The sequence below is a fragment of the Chiloscyllium plagiosum genome, chromosome 29 (assembly GCF_004010195.1).
Source record: "Chiloscyllium plagiosum isolate BGI_BamShark_2017 chromosome 29, ASM401019v2, whole genome shotgun sequence".
Taxonomy (NCBI): Eukaryota; Metazoa; Chordata; class Chondrichthyes; order Orectolobiformes; family Hemiscylliidae; genus Chiloscyllium; species Chiloscyllium plagiosum.
Genome location: NC_057738.1, coordinates 5,001,782 through 5,026,427, shown reverse-complemented (window position 1 = coordinate 5,026,427; position 24,646 = coordinate 5,001,782). Strand labels below are relative to the sequence as shown.

At 40.1% G+C, this 24,646-nt stretch overlaps 1 protein-coding gene and 1 long non-coding RNA gene across 4 annotated transcripts in view; one reads left to right on the top strand and one right to left on the bottom strand.

Annotated features, from left to right (window-relative positions):
• LOC122564341 overlaps positions 1–24,646 on the bottom strand; it is a 146,784-nt gene that overhangs the window by 21,230 nt on the left and 100,908 nt on the right. The gene's annotated exons all lie outside the window — the stretch shown is intronic.
• Positions 10,649–19,818, top strand: mylipa (myosin regulatory light chain interacting protein a). Its single transcript, XM_043719071.1, has 7 exons — positions 10,649–10,978; positions 11,608–11,798; positions 15,914–16,099; positions 16,465–16,662; positions 16,934–17,098; positions 17,956–18,373; positions 18,577–19,818. Exons 1-7 carry the CDS (start codon positions 10,892–10,894, stop codon positions 18,664–18,666), a joined length of 1,335 nt encoding a protein of 444 aa, XP_043575006.1. The 5' UTR covers positions 10,649–10,891; the 3' UTR covers positions 18,667–19,818.

The window sequence follows — 24,646 nt, the reverse complement described above, 5'->3', positions numbered from 1 at the left end:
TAGATATCTGGTCGGCATGGATGAGTTGGACTGAGGGGTCTGTTTCTGTGCTGTAAATCTCCATGACTCTATTTGCCTTCTTTATTGCTATGCCTGCATGCTAACGTTTAATAACTCATGAACAAGAACATCCAGATTCCTCTGAACATCAAAATTTCCCAACCTCTCACCATGAAAGAAACATTCTGTTTTCTCTACAAAAGCAGATAACCTCACACTGCTACACATTATATTCCATTAGCCACGTTCTTTCTCATTCTTAGTTGAGAGTGTGGTGCTGAAAAAGCACAGCAGGACAGGCAGTATCCAAGGAGCAGGAGAATTGACGTTTCGGGCAAAAGCCCTTCATCAGGAATGAGCTTTCCCAATCTTAGCCTGCTTGAATCAAATTGAAATTTCTTTGTATCCTCCTCACAATTTACATTTCCACCCACTTTGGTATCGAGTGAATTTAGCAATTTTACATTTAGTTCCCACATCCAAATCATTGAAATAGATTGTGAGCAGATTGGGTCCAGTACTGATTGTTAAAGTACTCTGTTCCATAATGGCATATTTGCCCCTTCCTGTGTGTCCTAACGTTGTTATTCGGAAACTCAAAGAAGTAGAGGTATCTTGGAGTGCATATCCACAGATTCCTGAAGGTGATAGGGCATTTTAATAGGGTAGCAAAGAAGGTAAGTAGCACATGTCTTTATCAGTCATGATATACATTATAAGAGGAGGGAGGTAATATTGGAACAAACAAATACAGAAACTGAAAGAAAAACTCAGCAAGGCTGGCAGTACCGTGAATCTTCTTCAGGACTAGAAGCAGTTAGGAAAAGGGGGCATTTGGGTGGGGAGTGGTGGTAGGTGGCTGGCAGTAGAGGTTCAGATAGAGAAGGAACCCAGAGAAAGAGAAAAAAGTGTAGGCAGACAAAGGGACTGTTGATAGTAGGTCGGGAAAGATAAAAAGCTACTTAGGTGATGATGGGGTTTATGAGTAGTTGAAAACGAATTGGCTATACTAAGAGTAACTCATTTCATGACAGAATCTGCGCTAGTAGATATAGATAGTAGACGAGGAAGAGGGTGCTCATGCTCTAAAATTGTTAAATTCGATTGGGTTCTGAAGGCTGTGAGGATCCTGAGCAGAAGGTGAAATATTGTTCCTCCAGTTTATATTGATCTTTGCTGGAGTACTGTAACGGGCCTGAGACAGAAATAAAAACTAAAAGAACTGTGGATGCTGTAAGTCAGAAACAAAAACTAAAATTGCTGGAAAAGCTCAGCAGGTCTGGCAGCATCTGTGGAAGAGAAATCAAAGTTAATGTTTCAGGCCCGGTGACCCTTCCTCAGAACAGAAATGTTGGCGAGGGAGCATTGTGGAATATTGAAACTTGGGGTTATTTTTACGGACAGAACATAGATTTTCCACAAACCAGTCACCCATTCTACGTTGTGTCCCTCCAATATCGAGGAGACCACATATTGAGCAGCAAATGTAGTGGACTAGATTGAATGATGAGCTAACTAGACATGATTGAATCTGGAGGGTGGTGGGAATCTGGAATGTACTGCCTGTAAAGGTAGTTGAGGTGGTAACCTTACAACCTTTAAAAAGTATTTGGTTGAGCACATGAAAGATCATAACATTCAAGACTATAGGCCAAGTGCTGGAACGTGGGATAGTACATACTTAGAGTTGTTGGTGCTGACCCAATGGGCCAAAGGGCCTTTTCTGTACTGTATGATTCTATATAATTTTCTTTGTAATTTCTTGGTCATATCTTGGTGGATTCTAAAACTGCTGTCAATTCTAGGGCTTACCACTTTCTATAGCAATTTTTATTTAATGTGTGAGGAAGGTGGATCAGGGGAGAGTGGATGGGATGCTTTTCGGAGGATTGATGCAGATTCGATTGTCTGAATGGCCTCTATCTGCACTATAGGAATTCTGCGATTGTAAGATACCAGAGTGATTCCAGAAGGATTGATGTGTGAAGGGAAACTAAGCAGATGGGCCAATATTCACTAGAGTTCAGAAGAAATGTGGTGGGAAGGGGGGACAGTTCTTATTCAAATCTATAAATTTCAAACAGGACTAGACAGGGTATGGTTAAAAATTGTGGTGCTGGAAAAACACAGCAGGACAGGCAGCATCCGAGGAGCAGGAAGAAGGGCTTATGCCCGAAACGTCGATTCTCCTGCTCCTCTAACTCAGTACCCTGTACCTGTTTTCTCCCCCTACTCTTTGATCCCTTTAGCCTTAAGAACTCTCTCCTTCTTGAAAATATATAATGTTTTGGCTTCAACCACTTTCGGTGGCAGAGAATTGCAGGTACTCCACTCTCAAAGTGCAGAAATTTCTCTTCAACTCATTTCTAAATGGCCTACCCATAACCTTAGACTGTGACCCCTTGTTCTGACTTCCCCAGTCATTGGGAACAAACATCCTGTACATACCCTGTCTAGGAGAAAGTGAGGACTGCAGATGCTGGAGACCAGAGAAACAACCAGAATGGCAGTTTGTCAAAATGTCAAAAAAACATGTTTTTTGAATAATGACACCTCTAATAGTGCTGCTGACTGGATGGCTAATTTGAGACGCAGAGTAACACCAAGAGCACAGGTTAGGTTCCTGTACTGGTTGATGTTACCAGGAAGGTCCCACCTTCTGAACCCCAATGCTCATCTGAGGTGTGATGGCCCTCAGGTTAAACTCACCACCAGTCAGGTATAAATTTTAAAGAAAAAAACATCTCTTTGTTGCTGTTCAGGCTCTCTGAGCCAGTTAGAATGGAAGAGGAGAAAAGATCAAAAGCAGGAGCTGCTTTGTCAGGCAGAAGAAAAAGATTGCTTTTGGGTTAATCATCAAGCAGAGGGCTGGTAAGAACAGAATCCTTGTTCAAAGAAGCAAGAGTTTTGGGGACTCAAATGCCAAGGAATCTCCAGAGGTCACCTTGCTACAGGAAGTCCGTTTGATTATGTTTGGAAGATTGACTGAAGGGAATTATTTAAAAGGCCACTGGATGATTCACCAAGATTGATGTAACTGGGTACTTTTCTGAAAAAAATATACAACCATAAACAAGAGGTCCAAAGAGACTTGGGATCTGGGTACATAGATCACTGAAAATAACATGAACAGATACAGCAAGTATTAAGACAAAAGTGAATGAAATGATGACTTTTACATCCAGAAGACATTTTTCAGTTATATCAAACCCTGGTTAGACCATACCTGAAAGTGTTCTGGTCACCACATCTTGGGGAGGATATATTGATCTACCTTGTAGGGAATACAACATAAATTTATGAAAATAATATCTAGACTAGAGAAGTTGACTTGAGGTAAAAGAAAATGCACAAACTAGAATTATATTCCATGGACTTTAGAAACTATTTGATTAGTGTTTTCGGGGTACTCAGGGAACAGATGGAAGAGCAAAAGATTTTTTTCTGTGCTTTATGATCTAGGATTAGGATACATAATTTAAAAATTACAGCCAGACCTTTCAAGAGTGAATAAAAAAGTGTGGCGCTGGAAAAGCACAGCAGGTCAGGCAGCATCCAAGGAGCAGGAGAATGGATGTTTCAGGCATAAGCCCTTCAAGAGTGAAGTTAGGAATTGTGGCTGCCTTCTGAGTATAATGACTATATCATTCTATGATGGTTTAACAAAGGGTAGTACCAGGTAGGAATTAGTTTCCATAAATAGTGATTGATGCGAGATCAACAGTTTAATTTTATTCTCTGATTGATACATTTTTGTTAACCAAAGGTGTTGAAGAATAATGGACAATAGAAATCTATGGAATTAGGCCATAACTCTGCCTTGATCTTGCTAAATGACTGATCAGGCTTCAGGGGCCAATTAGTTGACTCCTGATTGTTTGTTTATATATTGCTAAAGTAGGAGATATCATAATGCAGTGCTAGCATTTTGTCTCTGAGCCAGAACGTTTTTTTTAAACAGACCCTACGAATCAGCTTTAACAATTATAAATAACCCAACTGTATTGACATGAGCGATTTGAAACAAGAATTTTTAATGAATTAAATGATTGGCTTGAATGATTTTTTGGCAATCAAAACTACAACCAATTTTAATTAATTCATCAAATAAACTAGTGAGGAAGAGCTGCTCGAAAGTAATGCTTCATAATATTAAGAGTCATAGGTTTAATTTCATGAGAATTAGTAAGACCTTACTGTGATTGAATCTTTTCTGTATCCTCGCAATTGAATCTTGAATTCAGTTTGACATTCGATTTACCTTCAGGTGTTATTCTGTTATTTCTGATAAGACCAAAAGCTTGCCTTCCTGACATTTAGTCCGGCTAAAACACTATTAGAATGCGGAAGTGAAACATTCAATCTCAGACTCATACACAGTTTAAAATGCAGAAAGAGGCCACCTGGCCCACTGTGCTTGTATCAGTCAACAAAGATTTGACTGCATTAATCTCATTTTCCAGCTTTTAGCTCTGTAACCTTGCCAGCTGTAGCAATGCAACTGCATTTCTAAATACTAGTTAAATGTCACACAAGTTTCTGACTTAAACAATCTTTCAGGCAGACTCTTCCACAGCTCACCTTTCCTATTCCTAACCTCAGCCCAAACTACCTCAGATGGCGAGTCTTCATCCATCATCCTTTCCACAGCTGTAATACTACAGCTGTGGAACAGTTTCTCATCAACTCTCCTTTTCGTTTTCTCCATTTGCCTTAAACCTAAACACCTTGGTTATTGACACCATGACTAATGGAAAAACTGCCTTCAATCTATTGTATCTATGGCCCTCATAATCAACTGTCAAGTCCCTTTCCAACTGCTGTTACTTTAAGGAAAACAGCCCCAGCCAATCCAACTTTTCTTTATAGTTCAGTATGCCTGGCCAGCTGGGATCTTGGCAAATCTCCCCTGCAGCTTCCTATGACATGGCTGGAGCTACAATCAGTACTCCAGTTATGGCCTAACTAGTATTTTATAAAGTTCCAGCATAACCACCCTGCTGTTGTATTCTATGCCTTGAATGATAAAGGCAAGTGTTCCAAATGCCTCCTTATTTACTTGTCCTGCAATTTTCAGAGACCTGCAGACATGCACACCAAGGTCCCTCTGATCGTCAGTACTGTCCAGGGTCCATAAGACCATAAGACCATAAGACCATAAGACATAGGAGTGGAAGTATCTGCCCACCTCTCTGTCTTTTCGATAAGTTGAAAAACCATGGAGGTTTAACTGCCAGTCCTGACCCCCCTGTAACCAGGTCCTATCATTCACAGTGTAATCCCTTGATTTGTTAGGCCTCCCAAATGCAGTACCTAATTTCTCCAAATGAATTCTATCTGCCGTTTCTCTGCCCAACTGATCTTGCAAGGCTGATAGGAATTTAGGTATGCATGTTAGCATTCCTGATTTGTAAAACAAAATTATCGTGCAGATCACAAAGGGAACAGGCTAAACTTCATGGTAAAATTCAAAATATTATTCCGTCACACTATCCTATGTGTCAGGAGTACTCTATCATAAAAGTTACCCTTTTCCTTAGGCACTGTTGTGTAAACTCAACCAAACAGTGTTCCTAGGAGAGCCTGTCTGTATGGAAACTCAGCTCAGATGGTCAAGTCTTAAGCCCGTCTCTGACCCATTGCCTGGGATTCCGCTCCACCAGTTTGGATGTTAAGGCAAGTGAAGTAATGTAAAGGAGCCAAAACAAAGTACAAAAATTGGCAGGAGAAATGATGGGGTTCTTGTGCAAATAAAGTTGATCTCCTTTGTCATGAATTAAATCAAGATGGATTCGTGCAGTGATCCCAATAAGTTTACAATGTCATCCATACTACACTGGAAAAATATTGCTGAGTGGCCAAATGGTTTTCACACAGAGGGAAGAATGGTCAGAAAAGTCATCCCTTAGCCCAAAGCTTAGTGAGTTCTCTCACATCAATGATAAATGTCTCTGAGCAGATCACCTACAACATTATAGCTGGAAGTTTTCAGAGTCAAGGAAATCAAATGATGTAGGGGTCCTGCACTGACTCCTATACTCCAAACAAAGACATTTAGATTACAAGATTTTTCAGTGAAGCTGTGCTCCTGGGAGCATATTTTAACTGCTTTAGTTCATTTAATGCAGGTTACTGCTATTATTTCACAAAACAATTTACTCGAAATGCAAATATTTTAAACAGGTTTTTAACAGTATCCTTAAAAATCAAACTTTTAAAATGTTTTCTTGATGACATTTGATAATTATTTCCCATTATATTCTTTACTGTCTGTTTAAAGATGTATTGTCATTTACTGTAGTATCATAAAGCTCTGAAGGTGATTTTTTTAATATATATGTTAACAACGGGAAGACATGGTTTTCAGTTGAAAACAACAATGCTGAAGCTCACAATGGGTCAGACAGCATCCATGGAGAGAAAGCAATCTAATGTTTTGTGTCTAGATGACTCTTCAGACTCGAAATATTAGCTTGTTCTCTCTCCAGGGATGCTGTCTGACCCGCTGTGATCTCTAGTGTTTGTTGTTTTCAGTACAGGTTCCAGCATCTGCAGTAATTTGCTCCTACATGGCTTTTAGTTTAATTTTAGATGTACTCTGTAAGTGGTGACACAGTATTTAGAGATTTGTTTCCTTTTTATGCATTTTAATTAGGTATTTAACCTTTTGTGGCAAACAGTTCAGTGCATTAGGAAAAAAAGATAAAAGAAGCTGTTGCCTATAAGTAGGAGTCTGGAACACAATTAGAACAATCCAGATGTCTGGCTGTGTACAAGTTTATTCAAAGAAAAGAGATGCCTAATAGTAGAGGTACTGTTATTAACAGCCTCCAATCAGTGTGGGCTGAAAAGAAGTCCTAAGTGGCTTAGAAGTCAAAGAGAAAAGTTCCAGGAGCAGAAGTCTGTTGAAGTGTTAGAAGAAAACATTCTACAAGGCTGTTGAAGATATCATTCTAAGGAATATATGTTAACTAGTAAGTAAGCTCATTTAGCTGTTTGTTTAATAGTCTCAGGAAGATGCATTAACTAAAGAAAACAACATGGAGTGAATTTTGCTGAAAAGGAAACTCATTACTATCGTAGGAGCTAACAAGTAGCTTTTGGTCAGTGTGGGGGAGTCTTCACTGGAAAGAAACAGACATTTTGGGATCAAAGTGGGAATTCAGGGAAGAGAAATTGAGAATACTGAGATCAATGGAAATGTGATGTCATCAATGCAGGAAGTGCAACTGTTTGGAGAGCATTGGGCAGTATTTCTAACCTTCAAAGTGAAAGTTGGCTACTTAGTTTGTATTTAAGTCTGTGGACTTTATTCTCTCTTTCACTCAGAAATAGCTTGTTAAGTTTTCATAGTCAGCTCATACTGGTGAGGGTGATCGTTCCTGAGGGAAGTACAGCTTGAGTGCAGTTCATGGCATCATGGAATGCTCATATGTATAGGGAAGAATGAAGAAGAATGGAAGACAACAATGTAGCAATAGATACAGAGGATTCCATAGTCAGAGAATCAGACAGGTGTTTCTGCAACATGAATTGTGACTCCAGGATAATGTGTAACTTCCCTAGTGCCAGGGTCAAATATGTTATGGAGAAGCTTCATGGAATCTTTCTGGCAGAGAGAATTTAGCCAGAAGTCATTGCAATCAATTACATATGTAGGGAGAGGGATGAGGTCCTGAAAGGGGTAAGCATAAAAAATCAAAGGGACCTTGGTGTGCACGTAAAATGGTCCTTTAAGGTATCAAGATAGGTGGATAAATTGGTTAAGAAGGCATATGGGATACTTGTCTTTATTAGCTGCAGCACAGAATTTAAGAGCAGGGAGGTTATGCTGGAACTGTATAAAACATTGGTTAGGTCATAGTATTGTGTGCAGTTCTGGAATTCACATTATAGGAGGGATGTGATTGCACTGGAGAGAAGACTTACCACTATGCTGCCTGAGCTGGAGAATTCAGTTTTGAAGAGATTAGATAGACTGGGGTTGTTTCCTTAGAGCAGAGGAGATTGAAAGGGGATGTGATTCGGATATATAAATAATGATTGGCATAGATAGACAGGAAGAAACTTTTCCCCTTGATGCAGGGATTAATGACCAAGGGGCATGGATTTGAGGTAAGGGCCAGAAGGTTTAGAGGAGATGTGAGGAAAAGCTTTTTCACCCGGCAGGTGGTGGGAATCTGAAAATCTCTGCCTGTAAGGGTGGTACAGGCAGAAACCCTCCTAACATTTAGTAAGTATTTAGGTGGGCACTTGTGATGCCAAGGTATACAAGGCTATGACCACGTGCTGTAAAACTGGATTAGAATTGTTAGGTGGTTATTTTCAACCAGCACAGATGTGATGGGCCAAAAGACCATTTTCTATACTGTAAATCTCTATGACCATGATTCAGGGAATTAGGGAGGAATTTATAAAGCAGGACCTCAAAAGGGTGGCACAGTGGCTCAGCGATTAGCACTGCTGCCTCACAGCACTAGGGACCTGGGTTCGATTCCAACTTCGGGCAACTGTCTGCGTGGAGTTTGTACATTCTCCCCATGTCTGTGTGGGTTTCCTCCGGGTGCTCCAGTTTTCTCCCACTGTCCAAAATGTGCAGGTTAGGTGAATTGGCCATGTTAAATTGACCAGTGTGTTAGCTGCATTAGTCAGAGGGAAATGGGTCTGGGTGGGTTACTCTTCGTAGGGTCGGTGTGGACTAGTTGGGCCAAATAGCCTGTTTCCACACTGTATGGAATCTAACCTAATCAAAAGCAGTAATATCCACAGTGCCACATGCTAGTAAGCATGAAAATAGAAGGACTAATCAATTGACTGGTGAACTGATGTAAGTGAGATTTCTGAAGAATTGTGACTGATCTGGAGCAGATGGGACCTGTACAATCTAGACGTATTACACCTTAATGGGACTAGGGATTACATCTGTGCAGGGAGATTTGTTCCTGCTGTTGACTGAATTTAAACAAGCTCATCAGGAAAATAGGATGTTTGACATTTAGGAAAGTCATACACATGGAAACAGACCCTTTGGTCCAACTTATCCATACTGACCAGATATCCGTCCCATTTGCCAGCATTTGGCCCATATCCCTCTTAAATCCTTCCTATTCATGTACCCATCCAGGTGCCTTTTAAACATTGTAGTTGTAAAAGGAGAGGCTGGACAACCTGGGTCTTTTTTTCAAAGGACCATAGGGGGTTGAGGGGTGACCTTATAGAGGTCTATAAAATCATGAGAGTTATAGATAAGTGAATGATAGGTGTCTTTTCCCTAGGGTGGAGGATTTCAAGACTAAGGGGCATATTTTTAAGGTGGAGGGAGAAAGACTTAAAAAATGATATGATGGTCATTTCTTTTCAGTTATTTTGTGTGTGGAATAAATTTCCAAAGGAAGAGGTGAATGCAGGTACAATTACAATATTTAAAAGACATTTGTATAAGCAAGTGAATAAGAAATGTTAAGAGGGCTATGGGCCAAGCACAGGCAGGTTGGACTGGTTTAGTTTAGGATTATGTTCAGCATGGACTGGTTGAACTGTTTCTGTGCTATATGTTTCTATGATGTACTCTCTGTCCACTACTGATGCTCGGTGGTAGCATTGTGTAATATCTATGAAATGCAGCAAAGACAGTTCCTTCCAACTCCAAGGACTACTTTCATTTATGATGTGGAGGTGCTGGTGTTGGACTGGGGTGGACAAAGTCATAAGTCTTCTCCTGATGAAGGAGCAGTGCTTCTAAAACGTGTGACTTCAAACACACCTAATGGACTCTAACCTGTTGTCATTTGACTTCTGCCTTTCATTTAGACTGACTAGGACAGCATATACATGGGATCACCACCTGCAAGTTTCCTTCAAAGCCACTCACTGTCTTGACTGATTTCATAGATTAGATATTCCACTGAAACGGTTAGAGACAGAAAAAAAAAACTTAAATGTTGTAATTGTATCTGCGTCCACCACTTTCTTTGGAAATGTATCCCACAAACAATCCACTGAAATGAAATGACCCTCATATCATTTTTAAAATCTTTCTCCTCCCACCTTAAAAAATATGCCCCTTAGTGTTGAAATCCCCCGCCCTGGGGGAAAAGACAGCTGTCATTCACCTGTACCGCTGATGATTTTACGGTGGCACAGTGGTTAGCACTGCTGCCTCACAGCGCTAGAGACCCGGGTTCAATTCCCGCCTCAGGCGACTGACTGTGTGGAGTTTGCACGTTCTCCCCGTGTCTGCGTGGGTTTCCTCCGGGTGCTCCGGTTTCCTCCCACAGTCACAAAGATGTGCAGGTCAGGTGAATTGGCCATGCTAAATTGCCCGTAGTGTTAGGTAAGGGGTAAATGTAGGGGTATGGGTGGGTTTCGCTTCGGCGGGGCGGTGTGCACTTGTTGGGCCGAAGGGCCTGTTTCCACACTGTAATGTAATCTAATCTAATCTAATGTAATCTATAAGGTCACCTCCCTCCGGCAATGATAGATCCCACCTCGATCTAAGGTGATCTCATTCGGAGGGAGTGGATCCACTCACTTTCTGTTTGTGGCTGGGATTGAGGTGTTTTCCTATTGGTCAGGGAGCAGCGAAAGGCTTCACTGTGATTGGTTTTCCGGTGTGAGCCTGACGTCAGGCCGGGTATTTGTGGAAAGAAGCTGGAGCGGGGCGTCCAGAACCCGGGGAGCGGGCTCAGCGAGAGCAGCCGGATCGGACTAGGCCAGGCCAGGGAGGGGGCCCCTGCTCGCACTGTGGGCCCGGTGCCGGGGCGAGGACGAGCGGCCGAGGCCGGCGAACCCCGCCTGAGCCTCGATGTCGGTCTGAGGGAGGGTTGGTGCCGCCCGCCGCTGTACCGCGAGGGTGAGGGTGAGTGCCCGGGGTCCCCGGGCAGCCGTCGCCATGCTGTGCTACGTGACCAGGCCCGACTCGGTGGTGATGGAGGTGGAGGTCGACCCCAAAGCGAACGGCGAGGACTGCCTGAACCAGGTGAGGCCCCGCAGCGGGCGCCGCTCCGCACTCACCCCCCCCCCACCCCCCCGGGCCGTCAGAGCAGCGGCGGGCCACTCTGCCCATCCAAATCTGCCCGCCCGTTAGGTTAGATTCCCTACAGTGGGGAAACATCCCCTTCGGCCCACCGAGTCCACACTGACCCCCGGGGCCCTTCCCCTCTGCCGAAAGGGTTGTCATTGTGGCCTGGACTCCCCCCTTTCCTGAGCTTCCCCTTCGACCTGTCGCCGATGAAAACACCGAAACCTCCGCCTGGAGCTTGGTGCAGACGCTTCCCGGTGTTTGTCCGAGCTGCCCACTCGAATTGATCAGTTTTATAGCTATTTGCATTGTGTTAAATCTGCCCGTGTTCCCCGTATTTACTAACTTTCTCGTTAATGGATTGTGCTTTTGTTGTTTGTTCGGCTTCATGCTCCTCCCGTTGGGGAGGAGGGAATTTGTCGCTTTATTTTTGGGTCTTTTCTTTTTGCATTTCGTGTTTTTTTTAAATTCTGGGAGATGGGGAAGGTTGGTCTGGGTATTTTCTGACGTTGGGGTAGTTCAGTCATTCCCTCCCTCTCTCTTCTAGTTAATAGTGTAAGGTGGTCTCTCTGCTTGCTCTTGCCCAGGTCTGCCACAGGCTCGGCATTATAGAGGATGACTATTTGGGTCTGCAGTATTCCGCCAACAAGGGGGAGACTCTGTGGCTGAACCTGAGGAACAGAATCTCCCAACAGATCGAAGGGATGCCTCCTTACAGATTCAAACTCAAAGTCAAATTTTTTGTGGAGCCTCATCTTTTACTTCAGGAGCAAACTAGGTGTGTTTTTTTTTAAAAAAAAACAAATTCGAGTTCTTGTTTTAAATAAATTTCTGATATTTAACCTCTTTTTGCGTTTCGCGTGTGGTCTCTAAGTCTGGTTGTATCGACTTTAGCAAGGAATCATTAAGTTTTTTTTTCTGTTAGTTTGTACTTCCAGATGACCGATAGTAACCTCGCCGTTGCAGTGTTATTACAGGTCATTGTAGCAGAAACTAGCGCTGTAACTGCAGCCAGGCGCTACTGGGTTCTAGCGTTCCAGACTCATAACATTTAACTCTTCAGTTAAGCTGAACCGAAATGCGTCAGGATGTAATATTCGTAATTTTGCTTGTTTTTATTTACATTTGAGATTTTGTTAATTAATTGAGGTAAATATCAAATTCTAATATTTGCCGTTCCAGAAAAATGCTCTGAAAGAGACTCTTCAGGAATGAATTGTACTGCAAGTTTTCAAAAATGATTTTAAAATTGTTTAATTCCTTTTTAAGATAATGGTAAGCGAGTGAAACTTTGAAATAGCTTTCCCAAAGTGCGCTTTGTATAGTGATAATACAAGAACTTAAACCAGATAGAATGGGTGTCTATTTCTTAAGCTTGTATGAATGACTTTTTTGACCCACGCATGGCTCTGGTTTCACTGAATTGACGGTATAATTTAACATAGAAAAATGCACGCTTTCATGTTTAGCTTCAAGATGAATTAGGGTATGTGGGAGGACAGTTCTGTTATTGGTTTTGATAGGAGTGTGTGGTCCTACTCTCTGCCCCACCATTCCCCAGTACAAGCTCCACTAAATGTTCTCTGTTGTATTGAGAGAAGCATACCACTAAGTTTGTGTGAACTTTTGGCATTATGTATCCATGGTTCTGTTGTTTAGCTATGTTTTTAATGTAGTTTTTACTTGATCCAAATCTAAACTGTTTAAATGTCACCTCTTCCACCAATAAGTTTTTTAACAATAGTCAAAATTCAGATCTATCAAAAGGTAAAACAAAAACATTTGAATGCATTGACTGATTGTTACCTCTGACTGCTGACCATTTGCTTTCTGAGTAAAGTTATCAACAGTACTGATGCTTGGCCACAATGCAGCTAGAAAATCGCTACTTTTGTGATTTAGCTTCTGTTTTGGCTAATTTCGGGACTTAAAATTGCAGGGTGATTGAATACAGTCTGCTGCAGGCAACTTTTGTTTTTCTCCGAGACAAACTGGAAATCTGTTATCTGGCCTCTAACCTTTTGCGGTTGAATTAGCCACTTGTCAGAGGATCTATTAGATATGGTGGGAGCAGCTCACTTCATTTGAGTTGTCCAGATCAAGCAGACAATTTTTTGTTTTGGTTGAATTGTATCTTATGCTCTGGCAGGTCAGCTTAATGTCTCATTGGTGCATTGACTAAGTTTTTTTTGTTCAACCCCTAGCATAGCCAAGAAGCTTGTATTTATATAACACCTTTTCATGACTTTTGATCATTCCACAAACAGCTATATGTTGAAAGATCTTTGGTCTGAACTAAATATTAGCAAGGGCATTAAAGAGCTTTGTAATAATGGTGGAAGTCTTTAACATCTACATACTTGATTGATGTATTTAACTTTTGAGTTCAGAATGTTCTGAGTCTCGGACGAGATCTATTCACCTGAGCCATAGCTGCCAACTAAAGTGTCTGGTTGATCTGTTTGTGGACAGATTTGTTTGATTTAATTTTGTCCTGTTCTTAAAATGTGATTTGTTGATCAGTGAATATTCACAATGTATTAATGTTGAAGTAGAGATCATGCAACTTGTCCATCTAGATTTTGCCATCTTTCAGTAGGAACTTGAAATTGTTCAGGTGCCTGACTTATTCTAGAACTTAGTTAATTGAAGAAATATTGGACAGAAATGAGTGCAAATGTTGTTGAAATCCAAATTGGTTTTAGATGTCCAGTTCAAATTTTAGTTTGTCATTGGCAAGCAGCCTGATCAGTGGCTGTATCCAGTCCAGTTTTAAAAATTACAAGGTATAGTTACTCAAAGCAAACGGAATTCACTGCCCCAAAGCGCATTACAATAAACAAATCAAAACTTTGTATATCTTAAAATTCTGAGCCTGAAGGAATCCTGGAACTTTCAGTTATTTTGTATAACACAAACTGTCATCTTGCACAAAATGAGTGAGCAACTGTAGACAAACTTTTTTCTGGCATAGGACTCTAGGGTTCACTGTTTGATCTGGCTTTCAACTGTTTGGCAGCTGTTGGAGAATTGACAATAACTGGCTCTGTTCCTGAATCCATGCTGAAAAAAGTGCATTTATTGTCGAGGAGGTACCATTCTATAATGTCCTTTACATTGGGTTTTGTAGTAATGGTCTGATTTAGGATTCTGTTGAGATATTGATGTTTAAAATTACACTTCAGAAAGCAGGGCATTGCTAAGAATTAATCAGTGGTTTTTATTCAGTATTGAAATTTATTAGCCTGCTGAACTCGGTTATTTGCTGAACTTGGTTATTTGCTGGATATCAGAATTTTTTGCATTTTTCAAAAATACAATCTTTAACCTGTGGGGATAAAACAATCCTTTTTTTAAATGTGTTCTATGGTATTTTCTAGCTAGTCATGTAATTCAATGTTTGCTATTGAATTAACAATAGTTAATATTAAGTAACTTAGTACAGTTGAGACTGTGGTACTTTTGTGATATTGAAACTGTTTCCTTTGAAACATGCTTGCCCTTTAGTAACCTTCTGTTTACACTTAACATTTGACCGAGAGTAACCTTTTGCAAATATGGTGTTCTGGAAGTACTAATGCCTTTAGCTAAATGAGGTAATAACCAACTTTTGCACATGTATTGTTGATCTTTAAACATTTGTTATTGGTTTTGGGGTTCTTATGGTATTTGTGAAGGAACTTGGTGCCCAAGTTAATTTTATGGCCATATTTTTCCAGAGGCTAGACTAAATAGCCTTCTGCTCATGCTCTTTCCCCTTTTTTTAATCTCTTATAACATCTGACTGTTTTTTTTTGTTTCCCTTCACTCTCTTCCTTCTCCCAATTTACATGGACTCATTTCTCCCTTTAATTTTGCTTTGTGCAGCTGTGCCCTTCACACACTGCCTTCCCTGGCAGTTTTTCATGTCTAGCATTTGACAGTGCGCCATTCATTTTACTATCCTCTATTGCGCTTCAAAGTAGTGTGTGCAGATTGCCCACTGTTACTGAAATTGGAATGACCTATTCCACTTTGAATACAAAGTTTGGGTATAATGGAGCTAGTTTTGTTTTGTTTCTTACCTTGCTTAGCAAGGTAAATTCCTGACATGTTTCTTCAAGAGTTTGACTGTGCCAAACACCATCTACCACTCTGAATATCATAACTGACATAATTTGAAGCCTGTATGGTAACCTTTTAATGTAGTGCATAAATGAATGTTTTGTTTTCATGGTGATTTAGTGGGATGTGCATCAAAAGGATGTATTTCATTGGAAATTGCTTGGATTTGAAATTGACCAGCCTTATCTACTTCTGAAACTTATGGAGCAGCAAAACTTCCTTATTTATCTGAACAGACCTTGAGGGATCAGCCCTATAATTTTGGAAGCCATTCCACTGCATTTTCCAGGAGTACATTTTACTCCTAAGGAAGTCATTACTGTGGTCTTCCCTTATTTTAAAAAAAAGTGGGAAATTTGAACTTGTAAAGTATGGAAAAACAAATTAACTTGGATTTTGATTTACAACAGACTAATTTAAATCTAATGCTTTTTTTTGGCCTACCCAATGTTGGTTAATTACTGATATTGGACATAGAAATATTGGACATTAGTACAACTTTGGCTAAAATTTCAGTAGGCAATACTTAATGTAATGTACTGAAAGCTGTTTTTGACTTTAAAATCAAAACTCCTTTCTTAGCTGATCATAAGTTCAATGTGATGATACTAATTGTTGGTCTCCTGTTATCTCTAAACAAACATTACTAAAATGTATCATTAACAAATTACACCTGGATTGTTTTCCCACCAGTGCTGAAATTTTAAAGAATTTTTACTGTATAAACATTCTCTTAATCTCTATGTAATGACTTCAAATCACTTTTTTTAATCGTCCCTCAAACTCTAGGCATCAGTTTTTTCTGCATGTCCAGGATGATCTTCTAAATGGGCGCCTACTCTGTTCACCAGAACAGGCTCTGGACTTGAGTGCACTTCTAGCGCAAGTAGAATTTGGAGACTATAATCAAAACACCGCCAAGTATTCTTATGAAGACCTCTGTGCGAATGAATTAAATACTACCATTTTGAACAGGTGAGTCAACTGGATAAAGTTGCATTCAGCCACCTTTCTGTTTATTCGAACACCTTTTTTTGTCTTTGGAGAAGCTGATCCTTTTCTGAGAATTAACAAATCCTCTCTCCAATTCAAGCTTGTAATTTCAAATTCTGAGCCTGTGTATCTTCCTTTTTTGTAAAGTCATAAATCACTTTAAAGAACTTGCCACGAAGCTCATCTGCACTCAAAATTTTCTATTTTTGGGAAGGAATAGGTAGATGAAATTGAGTGTTCTTGTCTTTTTTGTAGTGTGCTTTGTAAGAGAGCAATGACTTCCCTTTGTCCTTTTCTTTCTTCCCATAACCTTTGGAGTAATGTGAGCACTGCTTTTGTTTCAATAGTATTGTTGCAAAACACAAGGAACTGGAAGGAATGAGTCAATGTAGAGCTGAGTACCGGCTTCTGCAGATTGCATGTAAACTGGAACACTATGGTGTGGAATGGCATTCGGTGAAGGATGGCGATGGGCAGAAGTTGATGATTGGAGTAGGCCCTGATGGCATATCTGTCTGCAAAGAGAACTTGAACCTAATTAACAGGTTAGCTAACTTTTTAAAATTTTAACTCCTTCCCAGTAAAGGTTTTTTGTGCATATGCAACTTCATAAATTGTGTAATCCTTTTTAAGGTAGACTTTTATGGTCTGTTATAATAATGGCTAAACTAAGAGCATTTTTCAGGTGTAGCTTAGTCCTGTTCCATTTTTTTCTTCCTGTGCTGTTGACTGTTAACAATGATTTGAGGACATGTAACTGAAATTGCCTTTTGATTTCAACTTGCCCTTTTTAATGCTCTGATTTTTCCCTGACAGGATTTCATATCCTATTATCCAGATGGCTACCCAATCTGCAAAAAATGTTTACCTTACAATCACAAGGGAGTCTGGTAGCAGCATAGTCCTAATATTGAAGCTGATCAGCACCAGAGCAGCAAGTGCCCTTTATCGTGCGATAACTGAAACCCATGCTTTCTACAGGTGTGCTATTACTGTGGTTTTGGTTTTCGTTTCTGTAGACTTTCATTTTAACTAAGAGCTGTAGTCATTCCAAGCCTGGATGTAGTTTTTTATTTCTACCTTTTTTGTTGATGCTCATCATGGAAGTTGAAAAATTTGAGTCCTATTAAGAAATGTACACCTCTTGTGGAATACCCTCATTTGAAGTTCAGTGGTCTTTTTAAAACTTCTCCGGTTTTTGTATTGACTGTTTTTCTTGGGTTTTTTGGGGGGATGGCAGAGAAAAGTCTTCTATGTGTAAGTCTACAGACTTTTTTGTAATGTAATATTCATCCCTTTGAAATGGGCAAGTAAACAACTTGGTTACAGCAAAACATTTATTATAGAAATACTACAACAGTTCAAAGGTGGCTAACCATTACCCCCACCTCAGTGATTGGGGGTGATCAATAAATATTGGCCTCGTCACCAATGCCCCACATCCCATCCCATTTTAAATGTTTTTTGAAGCAGGGCTCCCAATAGACCAAGGAGAAAGTGAGGTCTGGAGATCAGAGCTGGAAATGTGTTGCTGGAAAAGCACAGCAGGTCAGACAGCATCCAGGGAACAGGAGAATCGACGTTTCTGGCATAAGCCCTTCCTGATTCTCCTGTTCCCTGGATGCTGTCTGACCTGCGCTTTTCCAGCAACACATTTCCAGCTCCCAATAGACCAATGCAGTTTTTTGCTCTTAAAGCCTTCTGCAGTTTTTTGCTCTTAAAGCCTTCTGCTGTTTTAAAACTTGAGATTTGGAACACAATGCAATGTACTTGTTTCTAGAATATTGTTTTTTAAAAATTATCATTTTGGAGCTTGACTGAATTAATATTCTCTTCAGGTGTGATACTGTGACCAATGCTGTCATGATGCAATACAGTAGAGACTTCAAGGGCCACCTTGCTTCTTTGTTTCTCAATGAAAATATCAATCTGGGTAAGAAATATGTCTTTGATATCAAACGCACATCCAAGGAGGTGTATGATCATACACGAAGAACATTGTATCATGCTGGCATTGTTGACTTTGTTCCACACAATCAAGATGGTCAGAACTCTCCACTTAAATCTTCAGAACATGAATTGAACTGTAACACTTGTGAGGGGGAGAGCTGCCAGCAAAGTCAAGTGCTTCAGGAAAAGATTCGCAAACTTAAAGAAGCATTATTATGCATGGTCTGTTGTGCTGAGGAGATTAATACTGCCTTCTGCCCCTGTGGGCACATGGTTTGCTGTGGCTCTTGTGCTAATCAGCTACAGGTAAGATTTTGTTATACCATTCCAACAACATACTGACATCTGAGCCAACCTTTTTATAGGGAAGCTTCTCTTTAGTTTTGTGCATAATTTAGTACTTAATTTTTAACTTGCATGAAAAGTCTGGTGTTTTTTTTTAAATTGGCCTTGAAGTAATTGAAAATTGCACCATTTTACTTGTAACCATTTTTTTCTTTTTAACCTAGGCCTGTCCAGTTTGTCGATCTAACATTGATCACATTCAGCAAGTATTCTTGCCCACTTGTGCCAGTCTCCTCAACCTCACTGTAATTTGAACAATTATGGGTCAGCAGGTCTGACTGGATGATTTTTCAGTGAGCAACACTACAGAAGAAAGTAGAAAGCACTCAATGTCTGGTCCAATGCAAATACAGCTGCTTGTTCTGGCTCCCTTTTCTGTTCTGTGGATTATGGAATGTTTTGGCAGGACTGTTCCAAAACATTTGAAGATTCTTGAACAAACATCTGCCATAGATGGTATTAAAGGCTGGGCAACATTTTTTTAAAGCTAATTGCTAAGCTCTGATCAGTTGACAAGAAAATTTTGTGCATTTTCTTCCAGAAGCTTGTAATGGAGTAATGACACTGCCTCAGCAATCTTTAACTGAATATTATCAACTTTGATTATTCATCCATAGTGTTAGAACTTTGTTTTGACATGCTTTTTAAAAATAAGCTCTTTTTTAACCTTTATTTGAAACTTCACATGTAAATGCCACCACAATTTAACAGCGTTGGTGCTATTGAGCAGAATTATTTGCGGTGTGTAATAGCTTTATTCATCCCAAACACTCTGCAGGGTGGAAAATATTAAACCTGTTTTTAAATTTTAAACATTTGTCCACAGTAGAAATACTTTCAATTCTGCAATATGCAAATCCAGTAGTACTTCTCCTATCCACTCCTTTAACCCTGCCCCAAGACATGATGAAACTGCTAAAGTAAAACTACAAGGAGTTGTCATTTCAAAAACCAGGTTTAGTTTGTGAAAATTTCCACCCTGAAGTGCATGGTCAGTAGTATCTTTCAGATGCAAAGACTTGCTAGAAGAACACCTTTCTCGTTTTTGTGTGCGCGCGCAATTCTGGCTGCTTTTGAGGCTAGGAATAAACTACAGTGTCACTTTATTAAGAATTTCCAAAATGTATTATTCATAGGGTTGCCTTAATGTAGCAGCAATGATTAGATTCCATCTGTTTCTGTACAGATCAGGTTCTTTGCACAGATGTTTATCAGACTTTAAAAAAATATATATTGTTGATTGTCATGTTAGTGCATAGCCTCTTGTTCAAAGGGATATCTATTTTTTCACTTTGTATAAATTTAGGTTTATTTCCATTTCAAGAAAATTGCCTAAGCTAGATTTAACTGACTTTTTTATATTCCTTTTTAAAAATGTCAATAAAACTCTTTTGTATTGATTGAAATGCTTCAGGTTCAAGGTTTCATTTTGTAGAACCATTTTTAATGCTTCTCTTTTACGGAACACATTGAACTATAACTGGATGAATACAGACCCAGGTGAGTTTTGGCAAAAGTGATTTCTGCTTCCTGCAAATAATGCCAATGCACTCTTCAATTATTTTGTTCTAATTATTCCTTCAAAAAAATTCTTGAATTTGATGATCATTGGTAGTTCTCAAAGACAAGTGAATTCTCCTAAAAAGGAAAATACATTCATGGAATGGTGTTGGAAACAGAAAAGCCTGATGCTTTTAGTAAAGCTTGTGCTGGTTGAATCATGCCAGGAGAATGGTTGAGGTGGATTATTGCACACGTTATCACATAATCAAATTATTACAGTAAAGTAGGCAAAAAGTTGAGGCTCTTACAGAAGTTAGGAAGCAAGTTAAATTGACAAGGCAGGCAAGAACATAGCAGGAAATGATTGAATTAAGCAGAGTAGAAAGGCAGATGAGTTAAGAATACAGGAAACTGGGATATCATCTCTATTAGAGAAAAATGGCAAAGGCAGGGACTGGACTGACTGGCAGCTCAATGTTCCAGGTACAGACCCTGAATGGCCCTTTTTTAATTAAGGAAAACATTACAGCAATACTTGAGGATATTCCTGAAGGATCTTCCAGTGAGGCAGATGGTAGAACTAGGAAATAAGGGGGTGATCACTTTGTACTATAGGCCCCTAACTTTCAGTGAGAAATTGAAGAGTAAATACATGATCACAGATGTAAGAATAATTGAGTTCTAACGGTAGGGAATTTTAACTTTCCAAACAGACTGGGATTGCCACTGTGTTAAGGGCTTGGATTGGAGGAATTTTAAGGGAAATAAGGTAAGGCAAGTGATGGGCTAGTGACTATTTTAAAACTAATAGAAATTATAGTTGTGGAAATGTAATTGGCCTGATCCACAATGTTGAAGTTCTAAGTTGGTGCAAGGCCAGTTTTGATGTAATTAGATGGAACTTTCAAAAGTTTTTTGGGGGAGGGAAGTGGGGAGTATTACTTTTTAAAAGTAAGGGATGTCTGGCTTTAAAAGCCAGATAGTGGAAGTTCAGGGCCAGCATCTTCCTGTTAGAGGCTGGTAGGAATAGGGAATACAGGATAATGAGATAGAGGTTCTAGTCAAGAAAAAAGGCATGTTAAGTATAGGCAGTTAAGATCAAGTGACCCCCTTGAATAGTAATAGTGGGTATAGGAATACACAAGTGGAAAATCAAGAGGGCAAAAAAGGAAGCTCTTATCTGCTACCATTAAAATGTATTAAGGGCAAAATAGTAACTGGGAGAGAATAAGGCTCCTTTTTAAAGATCAAGGTTGTCTTTGTGTAGAAGCACAGGAGATGGGTGAGACAGTAAATGACTATCTAATGGCAGTGTTTTACTACAGAAAAAGATGTGGAAACTAGAAATAGTGATGTCTAAGAGCAGACATTTGTAGAGGTGCTGGAGGCTTTTAAAAGAGAAAAGGTAAACAAATCCCTGGGACCTGATCAAATGTATCCCAAGCTATTGTGGGTAGGTAGAAAAGTGCCTGCTAGAGATATTAGTATCATAGTCATGAGTGAAGTGCCAGAAGACTGGAGGGTGGCTAACATTGTGCCATTGAGAGAGGCTGCAAGGAGAAGCCAGGGGTTAGGACATGTTACAGCTGTACAAAGCACGTAAGACCACATTTGGAGTTCTGTGCACAATTTCTTCTTTCCCTGCTATAGGAAAGATGTTATCAAACTGGAAAGGGTTTTTAAAAACTGAAAAGATTGGGGGGTTTGAGAGCCTGGATAGGCTGGGACTTGCCTCCCTGGAGTTTGAGGCTGAGGGATTACCATTTTAGAGATTTTCAAAATCCTGGTGAATAGCTGAGGAGGTCTTTTGAGGGTAGGATATTCCAAAATTAGAGGGCATAGGCTTAAGGTGACGAGGAATTTAAAAGGAACCTTTTCACAGGTGTATATGGTGGAGGTGTAGAAATGTGTACAATTATAACACTTTAAGACATTTTAGACAGGTACGTGGCTAGGAAAGGTTTGGAGGGATATGGGCTGAACACAAATGGGACTAGTTTAGGAAACCTGTTAGCATAGCTGTGTTGGACCAAAAGAGCCTGGTTCCATTCTGTATACCTCTATGACTAGAGTACTGAAAACTGTTTCAGAACATGGGTACTGGTATCTGGTGAATAAGGTCCAGGTAATGGTGTGTGCAGTGTTTGGTAATAATGCCAGCAATGGAATATTGACACTGAATTTGACTAGTTGGATATTGATATTGGACCAGTGGACTATTAGTAATACTGTTTTCAGGAATTTAATAGCTGCAAATTTGAAAGCAACCAGACTCCAAAATTTGACCATATCTACAATGTTGCACGTAAGATAGAAACACTGGTTGTGTTGGACTGCTACCACCAGTCTTCTTTCCTCAATGGGAGATTAAGAAAGCCACTTTTAAAATCTTTTGACTTCAAAAGAAAAATTTCAATGGCTGTAAAGTGCTTTTAAAGTGTAATTACAAACATAAGAAATGTAGCAGCAAATTTGTGCATGTAGCCATCAGTGTGATAAATGACTTGACAGCTTCTTGCTTGAGCAATAAATATGTCTAGAACATTTCTTTCTCCCCCCCCACCCACCTTAATTATTTGCTTTGGCCTAACTTCTAGTTATACCCAGTTTTTGGGAGACTTTAAACCTTCAAGTAAAGTGGGTGGCTCAATGGTTAGTACTTCAGCCTCTGCACCAGAGAACTGGGTTCAATTCCAGCTTCTGGAGACTGTGTGCAAACTCCATACGACAGTTTCCCAGTGTATGCATGGGTTTCCTCCCACAAGCCAAAGATGTGCAGGTCAGGTGAATTGGCCATGCTAAATTACCAATCGTGTTAGGTGCATTAATCAGAAATGGATCTGGGTGGGTTTCTCTTTTGGAGGGTCAGTGTGGACTTGTTGGGCAAAATGGCCTGTTCCCACACTCTAGGGAATCTAATATAAAGTGCTGCTGACACAAACCAAGGGAAGGTTTTACCTTTTTTACCAGAATTTTGGATTTTTCTTTTACACTCCTTGCCTTAATCATTTTAAGGTATTAATGATGATCCCTACTGCTGACAGTGTTTCACACTTCTAACTTTTGTAAAATCAAATGTATTATATCTTTATATATTTTTCATACTGTAGCATTAAGATCTCATGAACAAAGACCTTGGAGTACAGGTTCCTTAAGTGGAGTTGCAGATAAATCAAAGTGAAGGTTTTTGGTATGCTTTCCTTTTATTGGTCAGAGCATTGTGTAGGAATTAGGAGATCATGTTGCTGCTGTACAGGTAATTAGTTAGGGCACTTTTTGGAATATTGTGTACAATTCTGCTTTTCCCCCCCCCCCCTATCGGAATGATGTGAAATTTGAAAGGTTTCAAAAAAGATTTAAAAGGATGTAGCCAAGATTGGAGGGTTTGAGATATAGGGAGAGGCTGAATAGAGTCATAGAGATGTACCTTATGGAACCGGACCCTTCGGTCCAACTAGCTTATGCTGACCAGATATCCTAACCTTGTCTAGTCCCATTTGCCAGAACTTGGCCCTTATCCATCCAAACCCTTCCTATTCATATACCCATCCAGGTACCTTTTATGAAATGTTGTAATTGTACCCACACTACTTTCTCTGGCAGCTCATTTGCATAAAAATATTGCTGCTAATGTCTTTTTTTAAAAATAATTTTCTCCTCGCCCTAAAAATATGCCCTCTGGTTCTGGACTTGTCCCCCATCCCAGGAAAATGACCTCGTCTGATTATCCTATCCATGCCCCTCTGTTAAATAAACCTCTATAAGGTCACCCCTCAGCTACCTCTGCTCCAGGGAAAGCAGCCCCAGCCGTTCAGCCTCTCCCTATAGCTCAAATCCTCCAAGCATGCCAACATCCTTGTAAATCTTTTCTGAACCCTTTCAAGTTTCACAACATCTGAGAGGAAGGAGACCAGAATTGCACACAATAATCCAAAAGTGGCCTAACCAATGTCTTGTACAGCCGCAACATGACCTCCCAACTCCTGTTATACTCAATGCTCTGACTAATAAAGGAAAACGTACCAAATACCACTTCCACTATCCTATCTACCTGCGATTTCACATCCAATGAACTATGCACCTGAACTCTGATATCTTTGCTCAACAACACTCCCAAGAACCTTCCCACTAAGTGTATAACTCATGCTCTGATTTGCCTTTCCAAAATATAGCATCTCACATTTATAAAACTTAAACCCCATCTGCCACTCAGAGCACTGGCCCATCCAAATGAAGATCCTGTTGTAATCGGAAGAAACCTCCTTTGCTGTCCACCACACCTCCAATTTTGGTGTCATGTGCAAACTTACTAACTACTGTTTCCACTTAAATCATTTATATAAATGACAAAAAGCAGTGGACTCAGCACCAGTCCCTGTGGCACACACTGGTCACAGGCCTCCAGTCTGAAAGGCAACTCTCCACCTCTATCTTCCACTTTCTTTTGTTTTTGAACCAGTTCTGTATCCAAATAGCTAGTTCTCCCTGTATTCAATGAGACCTTGCTAACCAGTCAACCAAGAGGAACCTTGTCAAACCCCTTACTGAATTCCATATAGTTAAAAACAATGACTGCAGATGCTGGAAACCAGATTCTGGATTAGTGGTGCTGGAAGAGCACAGCAGTTCAGGCAGCATCCAAGGAGCTTCGAAATCGATGTTTCGGGCAAAAGCCCTTCATCAGGAATAAAGGCAGTGAGCCTGAAGCGTGGAGAGATAAGCTAGAGGAGG